This window comes from Oncorhynchus mykiss, chromosome 2 (genome assembly GCF_057628025.1).
Source record: "Oncorhynchus mykiss isolate SJ-2025 chromosome 2, ASM5762802v1, whole genome shotgun sequence".
Classification (NCBI taxonomy): Eukaryota; Metazoa; Chordata; class Actinopteri; order Salmoniformes; family Salmonidae; genus Oncorhynchus; species Oncorhynchus mykiss.
Window position 1 is genome coordinate 20,402,501 of NC_143023.1, and position 21,634 is coordinate 20,424,134.

General features: G+C 48.7%; 1 protein-coding gene across 2 annotated transcripts in view; it reads left to right on the forward strand.

Moving 5' to 3' along the window:
• Positions 1-21,634, forward strand: part of LOC110534415 (glutamate receptor ionotropic, kainate 5) — a 134,822-nt gene that overhangs the window by 109,860 nt on the left and 3,328 nt on the right. Inside the window, exons 7-21 of one of the 2 annotated variants that reach the window (XM_036941605.2) lie at positions 1-143; positions 2,914-3,092; positions 3,867-3,920; positions 7,788-7,946; positions 8,264-8,416; positions 9,391-9,495; positions 10,154-10,261; positions 11,812-12,015; positions 12,596-12,709; positions 13,057-13,166; positions 13,576-13,749; positions 14,281-14,446; positions 19,267-19,492; positions 20,239-20,367; positions 20,573-20,739. The exon at positions 1-143 is cut by the window's left edge and continues 23 nt beyond it. In XM_036941605.2, coding sequence (XP_036797500.2) covers positions 1-143; positions 2,914-3,092; positions 3,867-3,920; positions 7,788-7,946; positions 8,264-8,416; positions 9,391-9,495; positions 10,154-10,261; positions 11,812-12,015; positions 12,596-12,709; positions 13,057-13,166; positions 13,576-13,749; positions 14,281-14,446; positions 19,267-19,492; positions 20,239-20,367; positions 20,573-20,739 — 2,191 coding nt within the window. The remainder of the gene's footprint in view (positions 144-2,913; positions 3,093-3,866; positions 3,921-7,787; positions 7,947-8,263; positions 8,417-9,390; positions 9,496-10,153; positions 10,262-11,811; positions 12,016-12,595; positions 12,710-13,056; positions 13,167-13,575; positions 13,750-14,280; positions 14,447-19,266; positions 19,493-20,238; positions 20,368-20,572; positions 20,740-21,634) is intronic. The other variant, XM_036941619.2, reaches the window with a different exon arrangement.

Below are 21,634 nucleotides of genomic sequence, written 5' to 3' on the forward strand. Positions count from 1 at the left end.
AGAGGAGACTCCCAGGTTGCCCTACCTGCGTTTTGCCTCGGTCAGTCTGTACCCTAGCAACGAGGACCTGAGCCTGGCCGTGGCAGCCATCCTGCGATCCTTCAGCTACCCCTCAGCCAGCCTGGTCTGCGCCAAGGCCGAGTGTGAGTACTGTGTGTATCTGTGTGCTTGTGAAAACGCATGTAGATGTGTGTGTAATTGTGTGTTTATTTAAATTCTCATTACCAAATCTTTTTTTACGTTTTAGCCATTTTTCTCCCCGGTCTTGTCCCCGTATGGACTCGGGAGAGGCAAAGGTCAAGAGACATGCATCCTCCAAAACATGACCCAGTCAAGCCGCACTGCTCGTTTAACCTGGAAGCCAGCCGCACCAATGTGTCGGAGGAAACACTGTACAGCTGTCGACCGATGTCAGTGTGCATGCGCTCGGCCGCCACAAGGAGTTGCTAGAGCATGATGGGACATGGACATTCCAGCCTGCCAAACCCTCCCCTATCCCGGAAGACGCTGGGCCAATTATGTGCTGCCTCATGGGTCGCGACACAGTCCGGGATCGAACCCAGATCTGTAGTGATGCCTCTAGCACTGCGATGCAGTGCCTTAGACCACTGTGCCACTCGGGAGGCCCTGTGTGTGTGCCTTTGTGTGTGTGCCTTTGTGTGTGTGTGTGTGTCTCACACTCCCTGTGCGAGCTCACGGCATCTTGGCACATTCACACTGTCTGGGCGAATATGACTGTCCCCTGCTGCTAGACACTCATTCTAACAGGCTGCTCTTAAAGTTCACTAAACTGTACATGCAAACAACACAACTTGTGGTCCATACAAATCACACTCCAACAGTATCTACCTCTTACTCATCCTCCAGTACTTGGCCAGACAGTCAACCACCTGTCAGGCTCCTGATACAGTATAAAGACTGAGCTCCTGCAATTGTAAGTTGCTCTATCAGACTATTGATTTAATGATTGATGCACAGTAATTCTTCTAAAGAGCTGTAATCCTGTTTCAGTCTCAGAAAATGAAGAGCTCCTCTCCTCTTCATAGACTTGCCACTTTGAACATGAGACCCATTGAAATACATCAGAAATTGCACACCGATATGATCAGTGATTTTGATGTGATACACAGGCCTCCTACCTTCCATCCATTTGCTGATGTGAGATGTGAGCCTTGTGTCTATTTGATGTGTTCACAAAAAGCTTTTCTATTTAAAAGCAACAGGTACGGTAGTCATGGTGATATAGTGATTGTGGGTGCAGATTAGGCTCTATATTTGTCTGGGAAGTGATCTCCTCAAGGTTACCGTTACCCACAGATTCTGACCCACTTGGCTGTGGAAGCTATCGCCGTGCCGAGCTGCTGGTTGCCATGGCTGCAGAATAGGTGCTAACTGCCACTCAACAGGCTGACTGCCTGACTCCCTCCACACACACGTACGTACAGTCAGTGTGCTGCAGAGAGATAGACGATTAACACACCATGGTTACAGCCAACAGGGGTTTTCATATTTTTCCATCTACCTCCGTCGAGTGGCTTTCAGGATAAGTGGACGTTATGTGTGTGTGTGAGAGATAGGGCCGCCGTCCATCACATATCAGATGTAGTGTTGAGTAAAGCAAGGAGACCAAGATGGTTTTGTTTTTTCTTTTAGTGTCCATTTGGTTGCTGCATGGACAAAGATGTTTTATGTTGATTTCCAGGCATTTTCCGGTTCTTTTTGGCTCACTGAAATGTTTTTGGGGAGGTTTCCTTCTCTAGTTATGTATGAGCCACGTCCAGCTATTAATCTAGTGCCATTATGCAGTTTTTATGAGATGGATGAGGTCAGAGGAAGGAGAGGAGAGAGGGAGAAGGTAAAAACGGATAGAGAGAGAGGAAGCAAGAGGTGGAGAGAGGAATAGAGGGACGGGAGAGATGACGAGAAAGGAGATGGAGTGCAAAATGGAGAGTGACCAGGATAGGAAAAGAAAGAGAGAGATACAAAAGAGCTAGAAAAAAAGATGGAGACGTTAGCGAAAGAGAGAGAGAGCAGTTAGAGAGAAAGAGACAGAAGAAGAGGTTAGGTTAGTGAGAGTGTGAAAAAGAGAGAGAGGAAGCTAGAGAGAGAGTATTGATTTTTCTCCTTCAAACTAATTAAAGTTTTTGGCCTGGTTCAGTGATTACCACACTGCTTACAGGCCTGCTCTCTGGGAGGCTCCTGTCCCTCCCTCCCTCCCTCCCTCCCTCCCTCCCTCCCTCCCTCCCTCCCTCCCTCCCTCCCTCCCTCCCTCCCTCCCTTCTCTCTCTCCCCTCTGGCTCCCTGTGAAGCTCCCCAGACGCTGGTAGCTCCTCTTATTTACTTTTCTGGCAGTATTTTACTAGAGAATATAGAATTAGAATGGGAATTAGAATTTATATTCTAAACCCCAAGGACCTTTCCATAGTGTTTGGCCCAGGGACTAGCTACAGTACTGTATATTTGCAGTACAGAAATCTTTGAGGAACGAACTCGTCAGGTCGTCACCGGAAACGTTTGATATTGTGAATGCCAATGGGGGAGAAAAAAGTTAGACGTTCATTTAGCTTTTCTGTTTGGCTTGTCCCTAGTGGGTCTTGTTGCTATTTACGTGGTAATTACTAGGCTGTCCGTATTGGATTGGTGGGTCAGTTTTTTTCAATTGCTAGATATTCTATGTCAATGACATAGTGGTGGGTTAGCGTTATATAATCATTGAATCTCCCCAGAACCTGATTTATAGGATCTCTTGTTAGAACTACCATTATAGCACACTTTCTATGCATTTTACAATGCCAATCTCCAACAACCCATGTTCGTTTGTGGATGTTAAATAAAGTCTCACCTAAAATGTCTCTATTATTCTATCCCTTCTCTTCCTCTTCTCTCCGGCTCTCTCCCGGCTCTGCCCCTAAGGCCTTCTGCGATTGGAGGAGCTAGTGCGGCGCTTCCTCATCTCCAGGGAGACGCTGTCAATCAGGATGCTGGATGACAGCCTGGATCCCACCCCTCTGCTGAAGGAGATACGAGACGACAAGGTGGCCACCATCATCATCGACGCCAACGCCTCCATCTCCTACCTCATCCTTAAAAAGGTCAGAGGTCATGCCTCAGTGCTAGGGTGGTTTTTATAGAGTAGCTACATGAGTTGTCGGCTGAGAAGTTGTACCTATTGACTGATTTAGTATCTGGGTATAATAATCTGATCATAGATCTGTGGTCTGGGTCTACTTCTAGCTCAAGAACAATTTGACTGATGATTGTTGCTTGCTGGATACAGGACAGTAATGCAGAGAACCATGTGAAGTTATACAGGGAGCAACAATGGTTCAATTATCTTAAGCAGCTGAAATCGTACTAACAGCTTGTCTATTTGACATGCAGTAATCCATATTCAGTGGTGATAATGGGTCCATAGGTGTTATGATGATGTATATTGTACAGCCTGTAGCAAAGGCAGTCAGAGCACAGGAGTGACTCAGAGATGGGCCTTTATATAGAACTGTGTCTGTCTGTCTGTCTGTCTGTCTGTCTGTCTGTCTGTCTGTCTGTCTGTCTGTCAGTACATGCATTACCACTGCTCTCTGCTCTCTCTGCTCTGTCTACTCTCTGCCTTAAGCTTTATTGTGTAAGTTTGACAATTTAACACTGTGGTTATGGTAAGCTCTCTCTTTCTATCCCTCTCTCTCTCTCGTCATCCCTCTCTCTCTCTCTCTCTCTCTCTCTCTCTGCTTCTGTCCTTCTCGCCCTCACTCTGTCTCCTACCACTTCCCATCTCCATCTATCTTCCCCCTCTTCCCTCTTACTTTCTATCTCACTCTCCTTCTCTCTGTCTCCCCTCCCCCATTCGCTTCTCTCTCTCTCCACAGGCGTCAGAGTTGGGAATGACATCAGCGTTTTACAAGTACATCCTCACCACCATGGTAAGAACGCACCAACGCCTCAGCATTCTTGCCATCCTTCCACCTTTCCTCTCCTCTGTGTCCTTCCTTCCGCCTCCTTCTCAATCCCTCTCTTTGTCCCTGGGTGTGTGTGAGGGACGGGGCTCAGGGGCGTGCCAGGTGGGTGAAACACATTACAACATTCAGAGAGAAATGCACTACATGACCAAAAGTATGTGGACACCTGCTCCCTGAACATCTCATTCCAAAATCATGGGCATTAATATGGAGTTAGTCCCCCTTTGCTGCTATAACAGCCTCCACTCTTCTGGGAAGGCTTTCCACTAGATGCTGGAACATTGCTGCGGGGATTTGCTTCCATTCAGCCACAAGAGCATTAGTGAAGTCGGGCTCTGATGTTGGACGATTAGGCCTGGCTCGCAGTTGGCGTTCCAATTCATCCCAAAGGTGTTCAATGGGGTTGAGGTCAGGGCTCTTTGCAGGCCAGTCAAGTTCTTCCACACCGATCTCGACAAACCAGTTCTATATGGACCTCGCTTTGTGCACAGAGACAATGTCAGGCTGACACAGGAAATGTCATTGAATGCTGTAGCATTAAGATTTGCCTTCACTGGAACTAAGGGGCCTAGCCCGAACCATTAAAACTAGGCCAGCTCTAGCAGGGCAGAAATTTGACGAACGGACTTGTTGGAAAGGTGCCACATTGAAAGTCACTGAAAAAAGCTCTTCAGTAAGGCCGTTCTACTGCCAATGTTTTTCTATGGAGATTGCATGGCTGTGTGCCCGATATTATACACCTGTCAGCAATGGGTGTGGCTGAAATATATATAGTATATATAATGTATGAAAAAATAGGAGTTTACATGTTTTTATATAATTGAGGTTAAAGGTAACATCTTTTTTTGTATTACTAAGTCTGTCAATCATATCAAATGTATAATTTAAGTCAGCTGCTAAAATAATAGTTCCTTTCTGGATTTGATCTAATATCGCTTAAATTCTATCAAAAAACAGATTAGATAGATAGATAAATAGATTTGCTCCTGGTGGGAGTACAATGAAGTCAATGTGTATTTTTCACCATGTAAGGTAGAAGGGGAAATGGTGTATTCTTATTTATCAGGATGCCTACATCCCTGCTGTTACTACAGTAGGTGGGAGCATAAGCTTCTCCAACTCTTCTTTAAATGTTCAATTTCTCCTTTTAACATGTTTTACTCTTTCAAGAAAACCACATCTGATGACAACATTTGAAGTGTTCGAGAACCATATGCTTTTACCCCCATCATTCCATGTGATAAATTGGATTTTGTTGGCCATGTATAGACTCAAAGTTAACTGTTTCGTCTATCATTGAAGAACCAAGTAAAACATTTTAGCAGACATGACATATGATGGCGGTAGGCCTTCCATAGAATGGAAGGATCCTAGTATAAATGCAGTACATAGTTATTGTATACATTACATCTATAGAGTGTGTGGTCTGAGCAGACATATAACAAAACACACACACAAAAAAACATGAAGCTCAGTACGTCATAGTACTATGCCTTTTTATATATATATATATTTTTAGCTCTGACACCTCTCCTAATGTACCAAAAAGCTGTGGATAATACATTGTACATACATTTAAAGAAAGACTGCCACTTAAGTACTGTGTTTGGTTTGTATTACCTTATAAATTAAATTGAAGTATAGTGGCTGGGGAGAGTGGGTCCTCTGAGAGACTGAAATGGGATGAGTGGAGGCCCCAAGCACACCTCAGAGAAGTGTCTGATGCCCTCCCAGTCACCCCCTCCCAATCCTCTGGATATAGCCCCTCTCCGTTCTCACTAACAACCACCATTAAATCTTAAAACAAGGACTAATAATGATTCAATATCCTTTTCTAATCTGTCCAGAACTCAGAACAGAAATACATTTTACAAGTCAGGAAAAAAAGGAATACAATTACATTGTAATAAGTCCTTCTTTCTCTCTCCCTAACCAAATCCATCCATCCCTCTCCACCTCCCCTCCCTGTTCTCACCTCTTTACCACACCCAAGCCAAGCTTGTCCCCACCTCCCCTCATGTCCTCCCTTACCCACCCAGGCCAAGGTTATCCAAACCTCTGTCTTTAGCCCCCCTCCCTTCAACTCAAACACATTTACACCCCTCTATACGTGTAACTATTCATCCATTCTCCTTCATTCACACACAACATATACCTTATGCTTCCGCACACTCATGCTCTCCCGCCCTCCTACACATATTCATATTCACCCTCCTTCACTCTCCCATTCATGTGCACAGACACATACCCACACATTCACCCACTCACACCCTCTTGCCCACAAAAACACACATCCATTATTATTTACAATTGTTAACTTACATGCCATATTTCGTCTTTTATATTGTCTTTTCAGTGTCCATGTTTCTCACTGGCATTGGCTAATTATATTGTTACTTCCTAGAGAAGAACAGTTATTTGAGGACAATAGAGTCTAGATTGTATTGGGGGGAGGGGGAAGGAATATTGTCTCAATTTACGATAAGTTGGTCTGGGGCATCACTGTATGTAGCCTAGTGTAATTATTGTTTTTTCCTGCTTCTGCCTCTCCTCAGGGCACTGGGCTCTCTTTCAACTGGAAAGGTTTCTTGCAGCCTGTTCAGGGCTTCATCAGTGCTTGTGAACTCCATTCTCTGTGTTCCCTTCCATACCTACAGTACTGCTGGGAATCAGAGTTGAGACTTGATTCCTTTTATCTCCAGTGACTGTCTGATCAGATTGAATTGCTTGCGTTTTTTTCTCAGCCTAGCAGACAGGTCCTGGACGAATCAAATGGACTGGCCGTGGACCTTGATCTCTTTATAACCCTGTGCCCTCAGAATGTTGAATTTGGTCTGATAGTTCCACAGATTAAAGATTACCAAGCGAGGGTATTTAGTGTTCTTCTACTTCACGCTGATCTGATGTCTTCGCTCCAGATCCTCCGGCAATACATCCACACTAAGCTCCTCCAATATCAGCTTGATCACATAGCTGGAAAGGTCTGCTTTTTTCTTGTCTTCTGGTAGGGACAATATTCTCATATTATTTTGTCTCTATTTGTTTTCTAGCTGATCCAGTTCATCTTCTAAAGTTTGCGCCTTTGTTTCCAGAAGGCCAATTTTATTGTTTCATCCACGCGCCCGCCCTGTATATGCATAGCTTACATGATAGAATCGACTTTTTTTAACAACAGATTGTAACTGTTGTTTGTTTTGGTGAGAACTGGATATCCTTCAGCTGTTCGTTGCTCTCATTTGCATCTCCAAGTTGTTCTTTGTCTTTTCCTTTAAGGGAAGCCATGGCTTGTTGGATTTGAGTCTCAGCTTCGTTTTACTCACAGATTGGTTCGCTGCTCACTCTGCTCACAGATTGGTTCGCTGCTCACTCTGCTCACAGATTGGTTCGCTGCTCACTCTGCTCACAGATTGGTATGCTGCTCACTCTGCTCACAGATTGGTTCGCTGCTCACTCTCTCCCGGCTGCTTGGGGATATATTGATCCATTGATTTTAAAGGCTTAATGGAAACTATGTTGTCTGGCCTCTACATATATTCACAGTTTTGAAGGTACAAAACAGAGCTACTATCTCCCCATGCGTCAAAGGGGGTACGCGCATGCGCCTCGCTCTCTCTTCATTCAATTCAAATGGGCTTTATTGGCCTCTCTCGCACTCTTCATTCAATTCAAATGGCTTTATTGGCATGGGAGACATATGTTTACATTGCCAAAGCAAGTGAAATAAACAGAAATGAACAGTAAACTCTTTCTCGCTCTCTGTTTCTGTTTCTGGTTCTGAGATTTCATACACATGTCACTCACCCAACTTATCCTCTCCTCACCCTCTCCCAGGACTTCCCCCTGCTGAGGCTGGATGACATAGTCGATGACCAGTCAAACATCATAGGGTTCTCCATGTTCAACACCACCCATCCATTCTACCTGGAGTTCATCAGGAGTCTCAACCTGTCCTGGAGGGAGGGCTGTGATCTCATCTACCCCGGGCCTGCGGTATGTTCTACCAGAGTGTTACATTCACACATCCCTGTGTCAGCTGGTGCATACCTTGTTTTAACTTAGAAATTGTATGTTAACAAGTGTTACTTCCTGGTGTGTTGGTATCAAATGGTCCATATGGACACTTGTCTCATTGAATCACCAAATACAGACACCAAAATGGAATAAAGTTATTACTATGTTATGAACCATGTTACTCCTTCCTCCCTCCTGCAATTCCTTACCTACCACCCCTCTTCACCCTCCTGCAACTCTCTTCTCCTCCTCCTGCCCATTTCTAATTTCTCTCCCCCGTGCACCTCCCCCTCCAGTTGTCGTCAGCGTTGATGTTTGATGCGGTGCACGTTGTGGTGGGGGCGGTGAGGGAGCTCAACAGGAGTCAGGAGATTGGAGTCAAACCTCTCAGCTGCACCTCTCCTCAGATCTGGCAACACGGCACCAGCCTCATGAACTACCTACGCATGGTCAGTACACACACACACACACACACACACACACACGCACACGCACACACACACACACACGCACACGCACAAGAACACACACAAGAACACACACAAGAACACACACACGCACAAGAACACACACAGTTCATTTTTATTTTGAGTCTTCATTTGAGTTGTTTGTTCTCATAACAATATATCTGACTTTTAGATACCAATAGCAGCCACACTGTTAAACAAGTCACCAGCAACTACAGCATATCAGTCCGTCACACTCCTGTCCTGCCACCATGTCGTTGTGTTGGGTCACACTCCTGTCGTGCCCACCATGTCGTTCTGTTGGGTCACACTCCTGTCCTGCCACCATGTCGTTCTGTTGGGTCACACTCCTGTCCTGCCCCCCCATGTTGTTGTGTTGGGTCACACTCCTGTCCTGCCCCCCCATGTTGTTGTGTTGGGTCACACTCCTGTCCTGCCACCATGTCGTTGTGTTGCGTCACACTCCTGTCCTGCCACCATGTCGTTGTACTGGGGTCCAGTGTTGTTGGTAATAGGTGGTTGTGTCACTCTGTCTGTCTGTCTTCCATCTGGCACTCCTCCTCCCTTGTTATTCTTTGTTATTTGACAAGGCTGGTTGTCTGTGTGTCTCATTGACGAGCTGTCTTCATGGCTGCCTGTGCTCCATCTCTCTTTGTCTCCTCGGTACAGGCCTGTTATCTGTCTCTGTTATCAAACCACTGGGTGTGTTCCATCTTCACCACCACTCCATTCATCTTAGCTCTATCAAGCTCTGTCAGCACTGTCACACTGTGTACTAGATATGTGTAGTGTAAGTATAGTGTTCTCTCTCTTTGTCGTCTTTTTCTCTCGTACCTCTTTCTCTCTCAATTCATTAAATTCCATTAAATTCAAATGAGCTTTATTGGCATCATACTACTATTTTTCCATCCCTCCCTCCTTCTCTCTATCTCTTTCCCTCCCTCTCTCTCTGTCAGGTGGAGTATGATGGTCTGACAGGCCACGTGGAGTTCAACAGTAAAGGACAGAGAACCAACTACACACTGAGGATTCTGGAGAAACAGCGCAGGGGTCACAGAGAGGTCAGAGGGCACTGGGAATATAGAGAAACAGAGTTTGACACAAAATGGCTTAATGTTGACAGTAATCCTCCCTAACAGTGACATTCTAGCCATATAATTAGAATTGGTTATGCTATGGAAGTGCTTTGTGATTCGCTAGCGACAGTATGTACTTAACGATAACACCAGCTGAGGACTAAAGACTAAATAGAACAGCAAAATCAATGGTTGTTTTTGGGTCGACATTTGCGATACGAGACTCCAAGGGGATCTCCAAAAATGTAGCACTTGTATTGTAATTAGATGGTTTTCCCTCTGAACGTTCTACATTTCAAACACAGTGAGGGTGCTGACATCTATCTGCAACGCTCCTAGAAACTGTTCTTTTAGAAATGCAGCACGAGAAGAGAAAATATAGGGCTTTAGAAAAAAATGATCATTCTATCTTTAGAGCCATTACCTCCTATCTGACCCATAGAGAGATGTATGTGAACATATAGTTTATTTTCCAAAGTGCCTTTGGGCTTGTCCTCTGGATTCTAGCTCCTTCTTGTTTTACACTGTCACATGGATTTACTATACCTCCTGGATAATCACACACATCCTGCAATTATTATCCCCTCTCTCTCTCTCTCTCTCTCTCTCTCTCTCTCCATCCTTTTCTCTCTCCCTCACTCAGATTGGTATCTGGTACTCCAACAACACACTGGCTATGAACGCCACCAGTCTGGACATCAACGTCTCGGAAACACTGGCCAACAAGACCCTCATCGTCACCACCATACTGGTGAGGTCAAACCCTTTATTATGACCACCATACTGGTGAGGTCAAACCCTTTATTATGACCACCATATTGGTGAGGTCAAACCCTTTATTATGACCACCATATTGGTGAGGTCAAACCCTTTATTATGACCACTATACTGGTGAGGTCAAACCCTTTATTATGACCACCATACTGGTGAGGTCAAACCCTTTATTATGACCACTATACTGGTGAGGTCAAACCCTTTATTATGACCACTATACTGGTGAGGTCAAACCCTTTATTATGACCACTATACTGGTGAGGTCAAACCCTTTATTATGACCACCATACTGGTGAGGTCAAACCCTTTATTATGACCACTATACTGGTGAGGTTAAACCCTTTATTATGACCACCATACTGGTGAGGTCAAACCCTTTATTATGACCACCATATTGGTGAGGTCAAACCCTTAATCGTAACCATCATACTGGTGAGGTCAAACCCTTTATTATGACCACTATACTGGTGAGGTCAAAACCTTTATTATGACCACCATACTGGTGAGGTCAAAACCTTTATTATGACCACCATACTGATGAGGTCAAACCCTTTATTATGACGAGGATATTGGTCAGGTCAAAACCTTTATTATGACCACCTTATTAGTGAGGTCAAACATTTTATTATAACCACCATACTGATGAGGTCAAAATCTTTATTATGACCACCATACTGATGAGGTCAAAATCTTTATTATGAGCACCCTTCTAGTGAGGTCAAACCCGTTATCATGACCACCATACTGGTGAGGTCAAAACCTTTATTATGACCACCATACTGGTGAGGTCAAAACCTTTATTATGACCACCATACTGATGAGGTCAAAATCTTTATTATGACCACCATACTGGTGAGGTCAAAACATTTATTATGACCATCATACTGGTGAGGTCAAAACCTTTATTATGACCACCACATACTGAGGTTATCACCATATGTACAAAACATTAGGAATGCTCTTTCCATGACACAGACTGACCAGGTGAATCCACTTCAGTCAGTGTAGATGAAGGGGAGGAGACAAATAATGATTTTTAAGCCTTGAGACAATTGAGAAATGGATTGTGTATGTGTGCCCATTCCGAGGTGAATGCGTAAGACAAACGATTTAAGTGCATTTGAACGGGGTATGACAGTAGGTGCCAGGCGACCCAGTATGCGTTTGTCAAGAACTGCAACGCTGCTGTTTTTTCACGTTCAACAGTTTCCCGTGTGCATCAAGAATGGTCCACCACCCAAAGGACATCCAGCCAACGTGACACAACTGGGAGCATTGAGTCAACATGGCCAGAATCCCTGTGGAATGCTTTCAACACCTTGTAGAGTCCAATCCCCGACAAATAGAGGCGGTTCTGAGGGCAAAAGGGGGTGCAACTTAATATTAGAAAGGTGTTCTTAATGTTTTTTTCACTCAGTGTATAACCTAAGGTCCTTTTAGTAAATCATATCAGTCTCCAACACATAGTAATGCCAGAGTTGTCATGCATCCCTCTGTCCCCTCCCTATCGCCTTCCTCTCTGTGCAGGAGAGCCCCTATGTGATGCGTAAGGGGAACTACCAGGAGTACCAGGGGAATGACCAGTACGAGGGCTTCTGTGTGGACATGTTGAGAGAGCTAGCAGACATCTTGAAGTGCTCCTTCAGGATTAAACTGGTGGATGATGGGCTATATGGAGCGCCTGAACCCAACGGGTCCTGGACCGGCATGGTGGGAGAGCTCATCAACAGGGTGAGCACACACACGCACACACACACACGCACGCACACACACACACACGCGCGCTAATAAGGGTCTGTGTGCTTAATTAGATCACAGCATACTTCAATTACCAGAGTGTGGTCCCCATGTGCCTCTTGCCATGGTGCTGCCCTGCTCCCCACTCTCTCTTCCCTCTCTGCTCTCCTGACTGATTAAACCAGACTAATCCCATGTTCATCAATTAGGCTTTAATTTGACTGTCTGACAGGAGGTTCCATAGATGGAACAGCCAGCCAACAGTTCTGCTGCAGTAGATCTCGGACTCTATTGTCTCTCTGAAAACACAATTTTTCTCTCCGTGTATGTGTCACTCTGTCTTTCTCCCTCTGAGAGGTGGAGGGAACGCCATTGGCTCATAGGTGAATCTCCAAACAAGGGGTCTCTGACTCTGAGTGACCGAAGTGTCAGTTTGTTGTCATCTATTTCTGACTCTCCCTCTCCCTCTCTCTCTCTTTCTCACACTCTCTCTCTCTCTCTCTCTCTCTCTCTCTCTCTCTCTCTCTCTCTCTCTCTCTCTCTCTCTCTCTCTCTCTCTCTCTTTTTCCCACAGAAAGCAGACTTGGCAGTAGCAGGCTTCACCATCACGTCTGAGAGGGAGAAAGTCATAGACTTCTCCAAGCCCTTCATGACGCTAGGAATCAGCATCTTGTACAGAGTCCACCTGGTAAGGCAGACACACCAGAGCAGTTGGGTGTATTAGATTTACCTAACTGCTGTTTGTGCTATCCTGTTTATTTTATGGACTGTGACAATGCATTTCTTTGTGGCTATCGAGGATATCTGAATCTGATTTGGAAAGATAGAATGGATAGGTCTTATAGAGTTTATGGTTGTACATCGCACACGTTTACCGTTCAACTCTCTGAGGCTTACATTTGTTGCATTATGAACAGCTTCACATTGCAGAGATGATGTGCTGTACTGTTGCAGGGAAGAACACTGCCCCTCTGTGGTTGAAAAAGGAACTACATTCCCGCTAATGTAATAGGGCCTCTCTTGTCTCTGTTTTAGGGGAGGAAACCGGGGTATTTCTCCTTCCTGGACCCCTTCTCTCCGGCTGTTTGGCTCTTCATGCTGCTCGCCTACCTGGCTGTCAGCTGTGTGCTCTTCCTGGCTGCAAGGTAAGTGCATGAAAGAGCACCACAGTAACCCAGGGCAACAGGAACAGGAAACTAGTGAGGAACTCTGGGATTGTTTGTGCATTTTGGTTGACACAATTGAATAATAATGAGTTACAGTAGCTTATATACACACCGAATTAAAATGCCTTGGTTGAGAAAAAAGGTGCTATCTAGAACCTAAAAGGGTTCTTTGGCTGTCCCAGTAGAAGAACCCTTTGAAGAAACCTTTTTGTTTCCAGGTAGAACCCTTTTGGGTTTCATGTGGAACCCTTTCCACAGAGGGTTCTACATAGAACGCAAAAGGGTTCTACCTGAAACCAAAAAGGGTTATCCTATGGGGACAGCCAAAGAACCCTTATGGAACCCTTTTTTCTAAGAGCGTTCTCCTCTTCTCCTCTCCTACTCCCAGGTTGAGTCCCTATGAGTGGTACAACCCCCACCCATGTCTGCAGGGGCACAAGGACATACTGGAGAACCAGTACACCCTAGGGAACAGCCTGTGGTTCCCTGTAGGAGGCTTCATGCAGCAGGGCTCTGAGATCATGCCCCGTGCCCTGTCCACACGCTGCGTCTCAGGGGTCTGGTAAGTCTCTGTGTGTGTGTGTGTGTGTGTGTGCGTGCGTGCGTGCGTGCGTGCGTGCGTGCGTGAGTGAGTGAGTGAGTGAGTGAGTGAGTGAGTGAGTGAGTGAGTGAGTGAGTGAGTGAGTGAGTGAGTGAGTGAGTGAGTGAGTGAGTGAGTGAGTGAGTGAGTGAGTGAGTGAGTGAGTGAGTGAGTAAGTAAGTACGTCTCAGTCTGTATTTCTGAGTTAATGGCTCTCTGTCACCCTCTCCTCTCTCATTTCTCTCCATGTCTGTGATTCTGTCAAACTCTATTTTCTCGGACTCTCTCTCTCTCCGCCTCTCTCTCTCTCTCTGTCTGTCTCTCCCTGCATCTCTCTCTCTCTCTCTCTCTGTGTCTCTCTCTGCGTCACTCTCTGCATTTGTCTCCCTCTCTGTCTCTCTCTGACAGTCTCACTTCTCCCATTCTTTCCCCTTAGTCCTACCTCCCTTTCCCTCTCTCTATCTCCCCTCTCCTTCTCTTACTCTCTCTAACTCTGTCTCTCTCTTCTCCCAGGTGGATGTTTACTCTGATCATCATCTCCTCCTACACGGCCAACCTGGCAGCCTTCCTGACCGTCCAGAGGATGGAGGTGCCCATCGAGTCTCCTGACGACCTGGCCGACCAGACCAACATCGAGTATGGCACTATCCACGGGGGGAGCACCATGACTTTCTTCATGGTACGGCCCGACGCTGGCCCTGGCGGGCGTATGTAGAACTTTGAATGGAGAACGACTGGTAGGGAGGTGTGTGTGTGTGTGCTGTTGTTCTAGTATTTGCCGACCTGTCTCAGATTGCTCCTATTTGTATGTGTGTGTATGGTGAAGTGTGTATGTGTTTGAGCACAGTGTGTGAGTGTAGTTGTTTCCCTGTTTTCTGGCATGTCTCTGAGCTCCTGTTGTGTTCTTTGTGGCTGTTAGTGTTAAGTGGCTGAGTGTCAGTGTTTGCTTATGTAAGAGCTGCTGGCATCTGTGTCGGCATCTGTGTTTGTCAGTGTGTTTGGACTGTGTGTTTGAGTGTGCATGTGTGTTGGTGAGTAAATCTTTAGGCGTGTGTGTGTTCATTGTGCTTACCCAGACCTCCCTTGATGCTGCATCATCCCTCTCTCCACCTACCTCTTAACTGTACACACTACCATAGAGTCCTTCACATCCAACCCATTTTACATCTCACCTGTTTTGTTGTTTTGTTGCATATACAATACTGTATCTAACTGGTTGCTGTTACCTTGACTCTGTGTCTATGCTGTTCCTTAGCATGACATATTGAATGTACCACCTTGCTTTTGATTCAGCTGCATCTGGATAAAGGATAATGCATCTGTTTAATTATGAGGAAATATGAGGAAATGTATATATCTCTCTTTTCCCACCCCTCCATCTCTATCCCTTCTCCTCCCTCCCTTCTCCTCCCTCCCTTTCCCTTTCCCACCCCTCCATCTCTATCCCTTCTCCTCCCTCCCCCTCCCTTTCCTTTCCCACCCCTCCATCTCTATCCCTTCTCCTCCCTCCCTTCTCCTCCCTCCCCTTTCCCTTTCCCTTTCCTACCCCTCCATCTCTATCCCTTCTCCCCCCTCCCCTTTCCCTTTCCCACCCCTCCATCTCTATCCCTTCTCCTCCCTCCCCTTTCCCTTTCCCTTTCCCACCCCTCCATCTCTATCCCTTCTCCTCCCTCCCCTTTCCCTTTCCCACCCCTCCATCTCTATCCCTTCTCCTCCCTCCCCTTTCCCTTTCCCTTTCCCACCCCTCCATCTCTATCCCTTCTCCTCCCTCCCCTTTCCCTTTCCCTTTCCCACCCCTCCATCTCTATCCCTTCTCCTCCCTCCCCTTTCCCTTTCCCTTTCCCACCCCTCCATCTCTATCCCTTCTCCTCCCTCCCCTTTCCCTTTCCCACCCCTCCATCTCTATCCCTTCTCCTCCCTCCCCATTTCCCTTTCCCTTTCCCACCCCTCCATCTCTATCCTTCTCTCCCTCCCCTTTCCCCTTTCCCACCCCTCCATCTCTATCCCTTCTCCTCCCTCCCCTTTCCCTTTCCCTTTCCCACCCCTCCATCTCTATCCCTTCTCCTCCCTCCCCTTTCCCTTTCCCTTTCCCACCCCTCCATCTCTATCCCTTCTCCTCCCTCCCCTTTCCCTTTCCCTTTCCCACCCCTCCATCTCTATCCCTTCTCCTCCCTCCCCTTTCCCTTTCCCTTTCCCACCCCTCCATCTCTATCCCTTCTCCTCCCTCCCCTTTCCCTTTCCCTTTCCCACCCCTCCATCTCTATCCCTTCTCCTCCCTCCCCTTTACCTTCTCCTCCCTCCCCTTTCCCTTCCCCCACCCCTTCCATCTCTATCCCTTCTCCTCCCTCCCATTTCCCTTCCCTTCCCCACCCCTCCATCTCTATCCCTTGTCCTCCTGCCTTCCCTTTCCCACCCCTCCATCTCTATCCCTTCTCCTCCCTCCCTTTCCTTTCCCTTTCCCACCCTCCCATCTCTATCCCTTCTCCTTCCCTCCCTTTCCCTTCCCTTCCCACCCCTCCATCTCTATCCCTTCTCCTCCCTCCCCTTCCCTTCCCTTTCCCACCCCTCCATCTCTATCCCTTCTCCTCCTCCCCTTCCCTTCCCTTCCTACCCCTCCATCTCTATCCCTTCTCCCTCCCGTCTCCCCCTCCCTTCTCCTCCTCCCCTTCCTTTCCCCTTTCCACCCTCCATCTCTATCCCTTCTCCCCCCTCCCTTCTCCTCCCTCCCCTTCCCTTCCCACCCCTCCATCTCTATCCCTTCTCCCCCTTCCTTCTCCTCCCTCCCCTTTCCCTTTCCCACCCCTCCATCTCTATCCCTTCTCCCCCTCCCGTCTCCTCCCTCCCCTCCCCTTTCCCTTCCCACCCCTCCATCTCTATCCCTTCTCCCCCTCCCTTCTCCTCCCTCCCCTTTCCCTTTCCCTTTCCCCACCCCTCCATCTCTATCCCTTCTCCCCCTCCCTTCTCCTCCCCTCCCCTTCCCTTCCACCCTCCATCTCTATCCCTTCTCCCCCTCCGTTCTCCTCCCTCCCCTTCCCTTTCCACCCCTCCATCTCTATCCCTTCTCCCTCCCTTCTCCTCCCTCCCCTTCCCTTCCCCACCCCTCCATCTCTATCCCTTCTCCCCCCTCCGTTCTCCTCCCTCCCCTTCCCTTTCCCACCCCTCCATCTCTATCCCTTCTCCCTCCCTTCTCCTCCCTCCCCTTTCCCTTTCCCCACCCCTCCATCTCTATCCCTTCTCCCCCTCCTTCTCCTCCCTCCCTTTCCTTCCCACCCCTCCATCTCTATCCCTTCTCCCCCCTCCTTCTCCTCCCTCCCTTTCCTTTCCCCACCCCTCCATCTCTATCCCTTCTCCCCCTCCCTTCTCCTCCCTCCCCTTTCCCTTTCCTACCCCTTCATCTCTATCCCTTCTCCCTCCCTTCTCCTCCCCTCCCCTTTCCCCCTTTCCTTTCCCCACCCCTCCATCTCTATCCCTTCTCCCCCTCCGTTCTCCTCCCTCCCTTTTCCCTTTCCCCATTCCCACCCCTCCATCTCTATCCCTTCTCCCCCTCCGTTCTCCTCCCTCCCTTTCCCTTTCCCACCCTTCCATCTCTATCCCTTCTCCCCCTCCCTTCTCCTCCCCTCCCCTTCCCTTCCCTTTCCCACCCCTCCATCTCTAACCCCTCTCCCCCTCCCTTCTCCTCCCTACCCCCTTGCCCCTCCACCTTGGCCACTCCCTCTCCCCCTCCCTTCCTCCCTCCCCTTTCCTTCCCACCCTCCATCTCTAACCCTTCTCCCCCTCCCTCTCCCTCCCTCCCCTTCCCTTTCCCACCCCTCCATCTCTCTATCCCTTCTCCCCATCCCTTCTCCTCCCTCCCCTTTCCCTTCCCTTTCCCACCCCTCCATCTCTATCCCTTCTCCCCCTCCCTTCTCCTCCCTCCCCTTCCCTTCCCTTTCCCACCCCTCCATCTCTCTATCCCTTCTCCCCCTCCCTTCTCCTCCCTCCCCTTCCTTTCCCTTTTCCCACCCCTAGTCTATCCCTTCTCCCCCTCCCTTCTCCTCCCTCCCCTTCCCTTTCCCTTTCCCACCCCTCCATCTCTATCCCTTCTCCCCCCTCCCTTCTCCTCCCTCCCCTTTCCCTTTCCCTTTCCCACCCCTCCATCTCTATCCCTTCTCCCCCCCTCCCTTCTCCTCCCTCCCCTTTCCCTTTCCCTTTCCCACCCTCCTCTATCCCTTCTCCCCCTCCCTTCTCCCCCTCCCTTCTCCTCCCTCCCTCCCTTTCCCTTTCCCACCCCTCCATCTCTATCCCTTCTCCCCTCCCTTCTCCTCCCTCCCCTTTCCCTTTCCCACCCCTCCATCTCTATCCCTTCTCCCCCTCCCCTTCTCCTCCCTCCCCTTTCCCTTTCCTTTCCCACCCCTCCATCTCTAACCCTTCTCCCCCTCCCTTCCTCCTCCCTCCTCCTCCCTTTCCCTTTCCCACCCCATCTCTATCCCTTCTCCCCTCCCTTCTCCTCCCTCCCCTTTCCCTTTCCCACCCCTCCATCTCTATCCCTTCTCCCCCCCTTCTCCTCCCTCCCCTTTCCCTTTCCCACCCCTCCATCTCTAACCCTTCTCCCCCCTCCCTTCTCCTCCTCCCCTTTCCCTTTCCCTTTCCCACCCCTCCATCTCTATCCCTTCTCCCCCTCCCTTCTCCTCCCTCCCCTTTCCCTTTCCCACCCCTCCATCTCTATCCCTTCTCCTCCCTCCCCTTTCCCTTTCCCACCCCTCCATCTCTATCCCTTCTCCCCCTCCCTTCTCCCCCCTCCCGTCTCCCCCCTCCCGTCTCCCCCCTCCCCTTTCCCTTTCCCACCCCTCCATCTCTATCCCTTCTCCCCCTCCCTTCTCCTCCCTCCCCTTTCCCTTTCCCACCCCTCCATCTCTATCCCTTCTCCTCCCTCCCCTTTCCCTTTCCCACCCCTCCATCTCTATCCCTTCTCCTCCCTCCCCTTTCCCTTTCCCACCCCTCCATCTCTATCCCTTCTCCCCCCTCCCTTCTCCCCCTCCCTTCTTCTCCCTCCCCTTTCCCTTTCCCACCCGTCCATCTCTATCCCTTCTCCCCCTCCCTTCTCCCCCTCCCTTCTCCTCCCTCCCCTTTCCCTTTCCCACCCCTCCATCTCTATCCCCCCCCCCCCCTTCTTCTCCCTCCCCTTTCCCACCCCTCCATCTCTATCCCTTCTCCCCCTTTCCCTTCTTCTCCATTTCCCTTTCCCTTTCCACCCCTCCATCTCTATCCCTTCTCCCCCTCCCTTCTCCCCCCTCCCTTCTCCCCCTCCCTTCCTCTCCCTCCCCTTTCCCTTTCCCACCCCTCCATCTCTATCCCTTCTCCCCCCTCCCTTCTCCCCCTCCCTTGTCCTCCTTCCCCTTTCCCTTTCCCTTTCCCACCCCTCCATCTCTATCCCTTCTCCCCTCCCTCTCCCCCCTCCCTTTCCTTTTCCTACCCCTCCGTCTCTTTCCTCCACCCCCCCACCTCCCTCCCTCCCTCCAGAACTCGCGCTACCAGACATACCAGCGCATGTGGAACTACATGCACTCCAAGCAGCCCAGTGTGTTTGTGAAGAGCACAGAGGAGGGCATTGCCCGCGTGGTCAACTCTAAATATGCCTTCCTCCTGGAGAGCACCATGAATGAGTACTACCGCAAACTCAACTGTAATCTCACCCAGATTGGTGGTCTGCTGGACACCAAGGGCTACGGCATCGGCATGCCACTGGGTGAGAGAGGGATGGAGGTATGGGGGAGAGAGGGATGGAGGGAGGTATGGGGAGAGAAAGGGATGGGGGAGGGAGGTATGGGGGAGGTAGGTATGGGGGAGAGAGGAATGGAGGGAGGGAGGTATGGGGTCAGAGGGATGGAAGGAGGTATGGGGAGAGAGAGAGGGATGGAGGGATGTATGGTGGGAGAGAGGGATGGAGGAGGGAGGTATGGGGAGAGAGGGATGATGGAGGGAGGTATGTGGGAGAGAGAGAGAGAGGGCTAGAGGGAGGTATGGGGAGAGAGGGCTAGAGGGAGGGAGGTATAGGAGGATAAAGGGATGGAAGGGGAGGTATGGGGGAGAGATGGATGGAGGGAGGTATGTGGGGTGAAATGGGAGAGAGGGATGGAGGGAGGGAGGTATGGGGAGAGATTGATGGAGGGAGGTATGTGGGGAGAAATGGGAGCGAGGGATGGATTGAGGGAGGTATTCGGGAGAGATGGATGGGAAAGAGGAGAGATGGAGAGATGGGAAAGAGGAGACATGAGAAGAGATGGGAAAGAGGAGAGATGGCAAAGAGAGAAGAGATTGAGTGAGAATGGTGGTGAAATGGAGGGAGGATGGGAGACAAGGAGAGACGGGGGAGTGGTACAACCCACAACATCTGGATGAGAAGGGGAGGAGACCACAATCCTTTTAATTCCTCTTCCTCTCCATATTTAATACCCTCTTTCTCCTCCTCCCTCTTTCCTTTTGTCCTCCCAGGATCTCCATTCAGAGAGGAGATCACTATGGCCATCCTGCACCTGCAGGAGAACAACAGGCTGGAGATCCTGAAGAGGAGGTGGTGGGAGGGAGGACAGTGCCCTAAAGAGGAGGACCACAGAGCCAAGGGTCAGTACACTACTCTGTTTCCAGTGTCTTTGCAGCTTTGTATCTCAACTAATGTCTGAGTGTTCTGAATGTACGAATGTACTGTAAGATGGGAGATTACCAGGGTCTGTGGTTTTGTGTGTGTAACTGTTCTTGTGTCATATCAGGGGCATATTGGTGGTACTGTATGTGTGTGTGCATTAACCATCATGTCTCTCCTCCACAGGTCTGGGCATGGAGAACATTGGGGGTATCTTCGTGGTGTTGATCTGTGGCCTCATCATTGCTGTGTTCGTGGCCATCATGGAGTTTGTGTGGTCGACGCGCTGCTCTTCAGAGACAGACGAGGTACGCCCTCAATCCTGCCCTCGCCGACACCACAGACCCACCCCAGTAGGTCCCCATGGCAACACACCAACCCTGACTCCCCATCCTCTGTCGTGCAGTGTGTGTGTGTTTGTTGGGCCGCCTCTGGAACTGTGTGTGTTTGAATATGTGTTCGTCGGGCTGCTTCTAGCACCATTTATGTGTGTGTGTGTTAATCAGTGTGTCTAGCCTGTGTGTTTCACTGTTGGGTTTGCTATGTATTGTGCATGGATGATGAGGGTTGCTATTTTTACAACTGAACCTCTAATGAAGCAGGACAGATTTCTCCTGTAAGCAGGTCAGGGTCCAGTCACATGTTGTGATGTTGTGTGAACGTACTTGTGTTGGCATGCTATAGTACTAGCGTTGGTGTGTGATCGCGGGAGGGTATTTTGACTGTGATCAGAAAGTGTTCATGTTTAGTACAGGGTATGGATAAGCCAATATTGTGATGCCAATATTTGCTTGCATAAGAAGCAGTGTGTAATGATTTCCCTGGCATTAAATGTCATGATCTATCTTCTTTTACATGCCTCACATGCTGGTACTCTTCGTTTCCATTCTTGGATCACTCATCTCTCTGTGTGTCTGCCACACCCGTCATTCTGTCAATCAGTGTCTGTTTTCTGATAATGAATACTGTTTCTGTTTGTGTAAGAGTATTATTCATCATTGTTATGATTTTGTAGATTAGAATATTCCATAATGTCTATGTCTATATGTCCTTGGTGCATTTTGTTGGAACGTTTTGTGCAAGTGTGTGATGCTGTTGGAATGTTAAGAGGTGTGTGTGTGTCTGTTTGTGTGTGTGTGTTTGTGTTGTTTGTTGACATGCACCTCAGTTTGCTGGCCTGCCTGTTTGTTCATAGTTCATTATGCACCATTATATATTATATGTAATGTGTAATGAACACAATTTGTT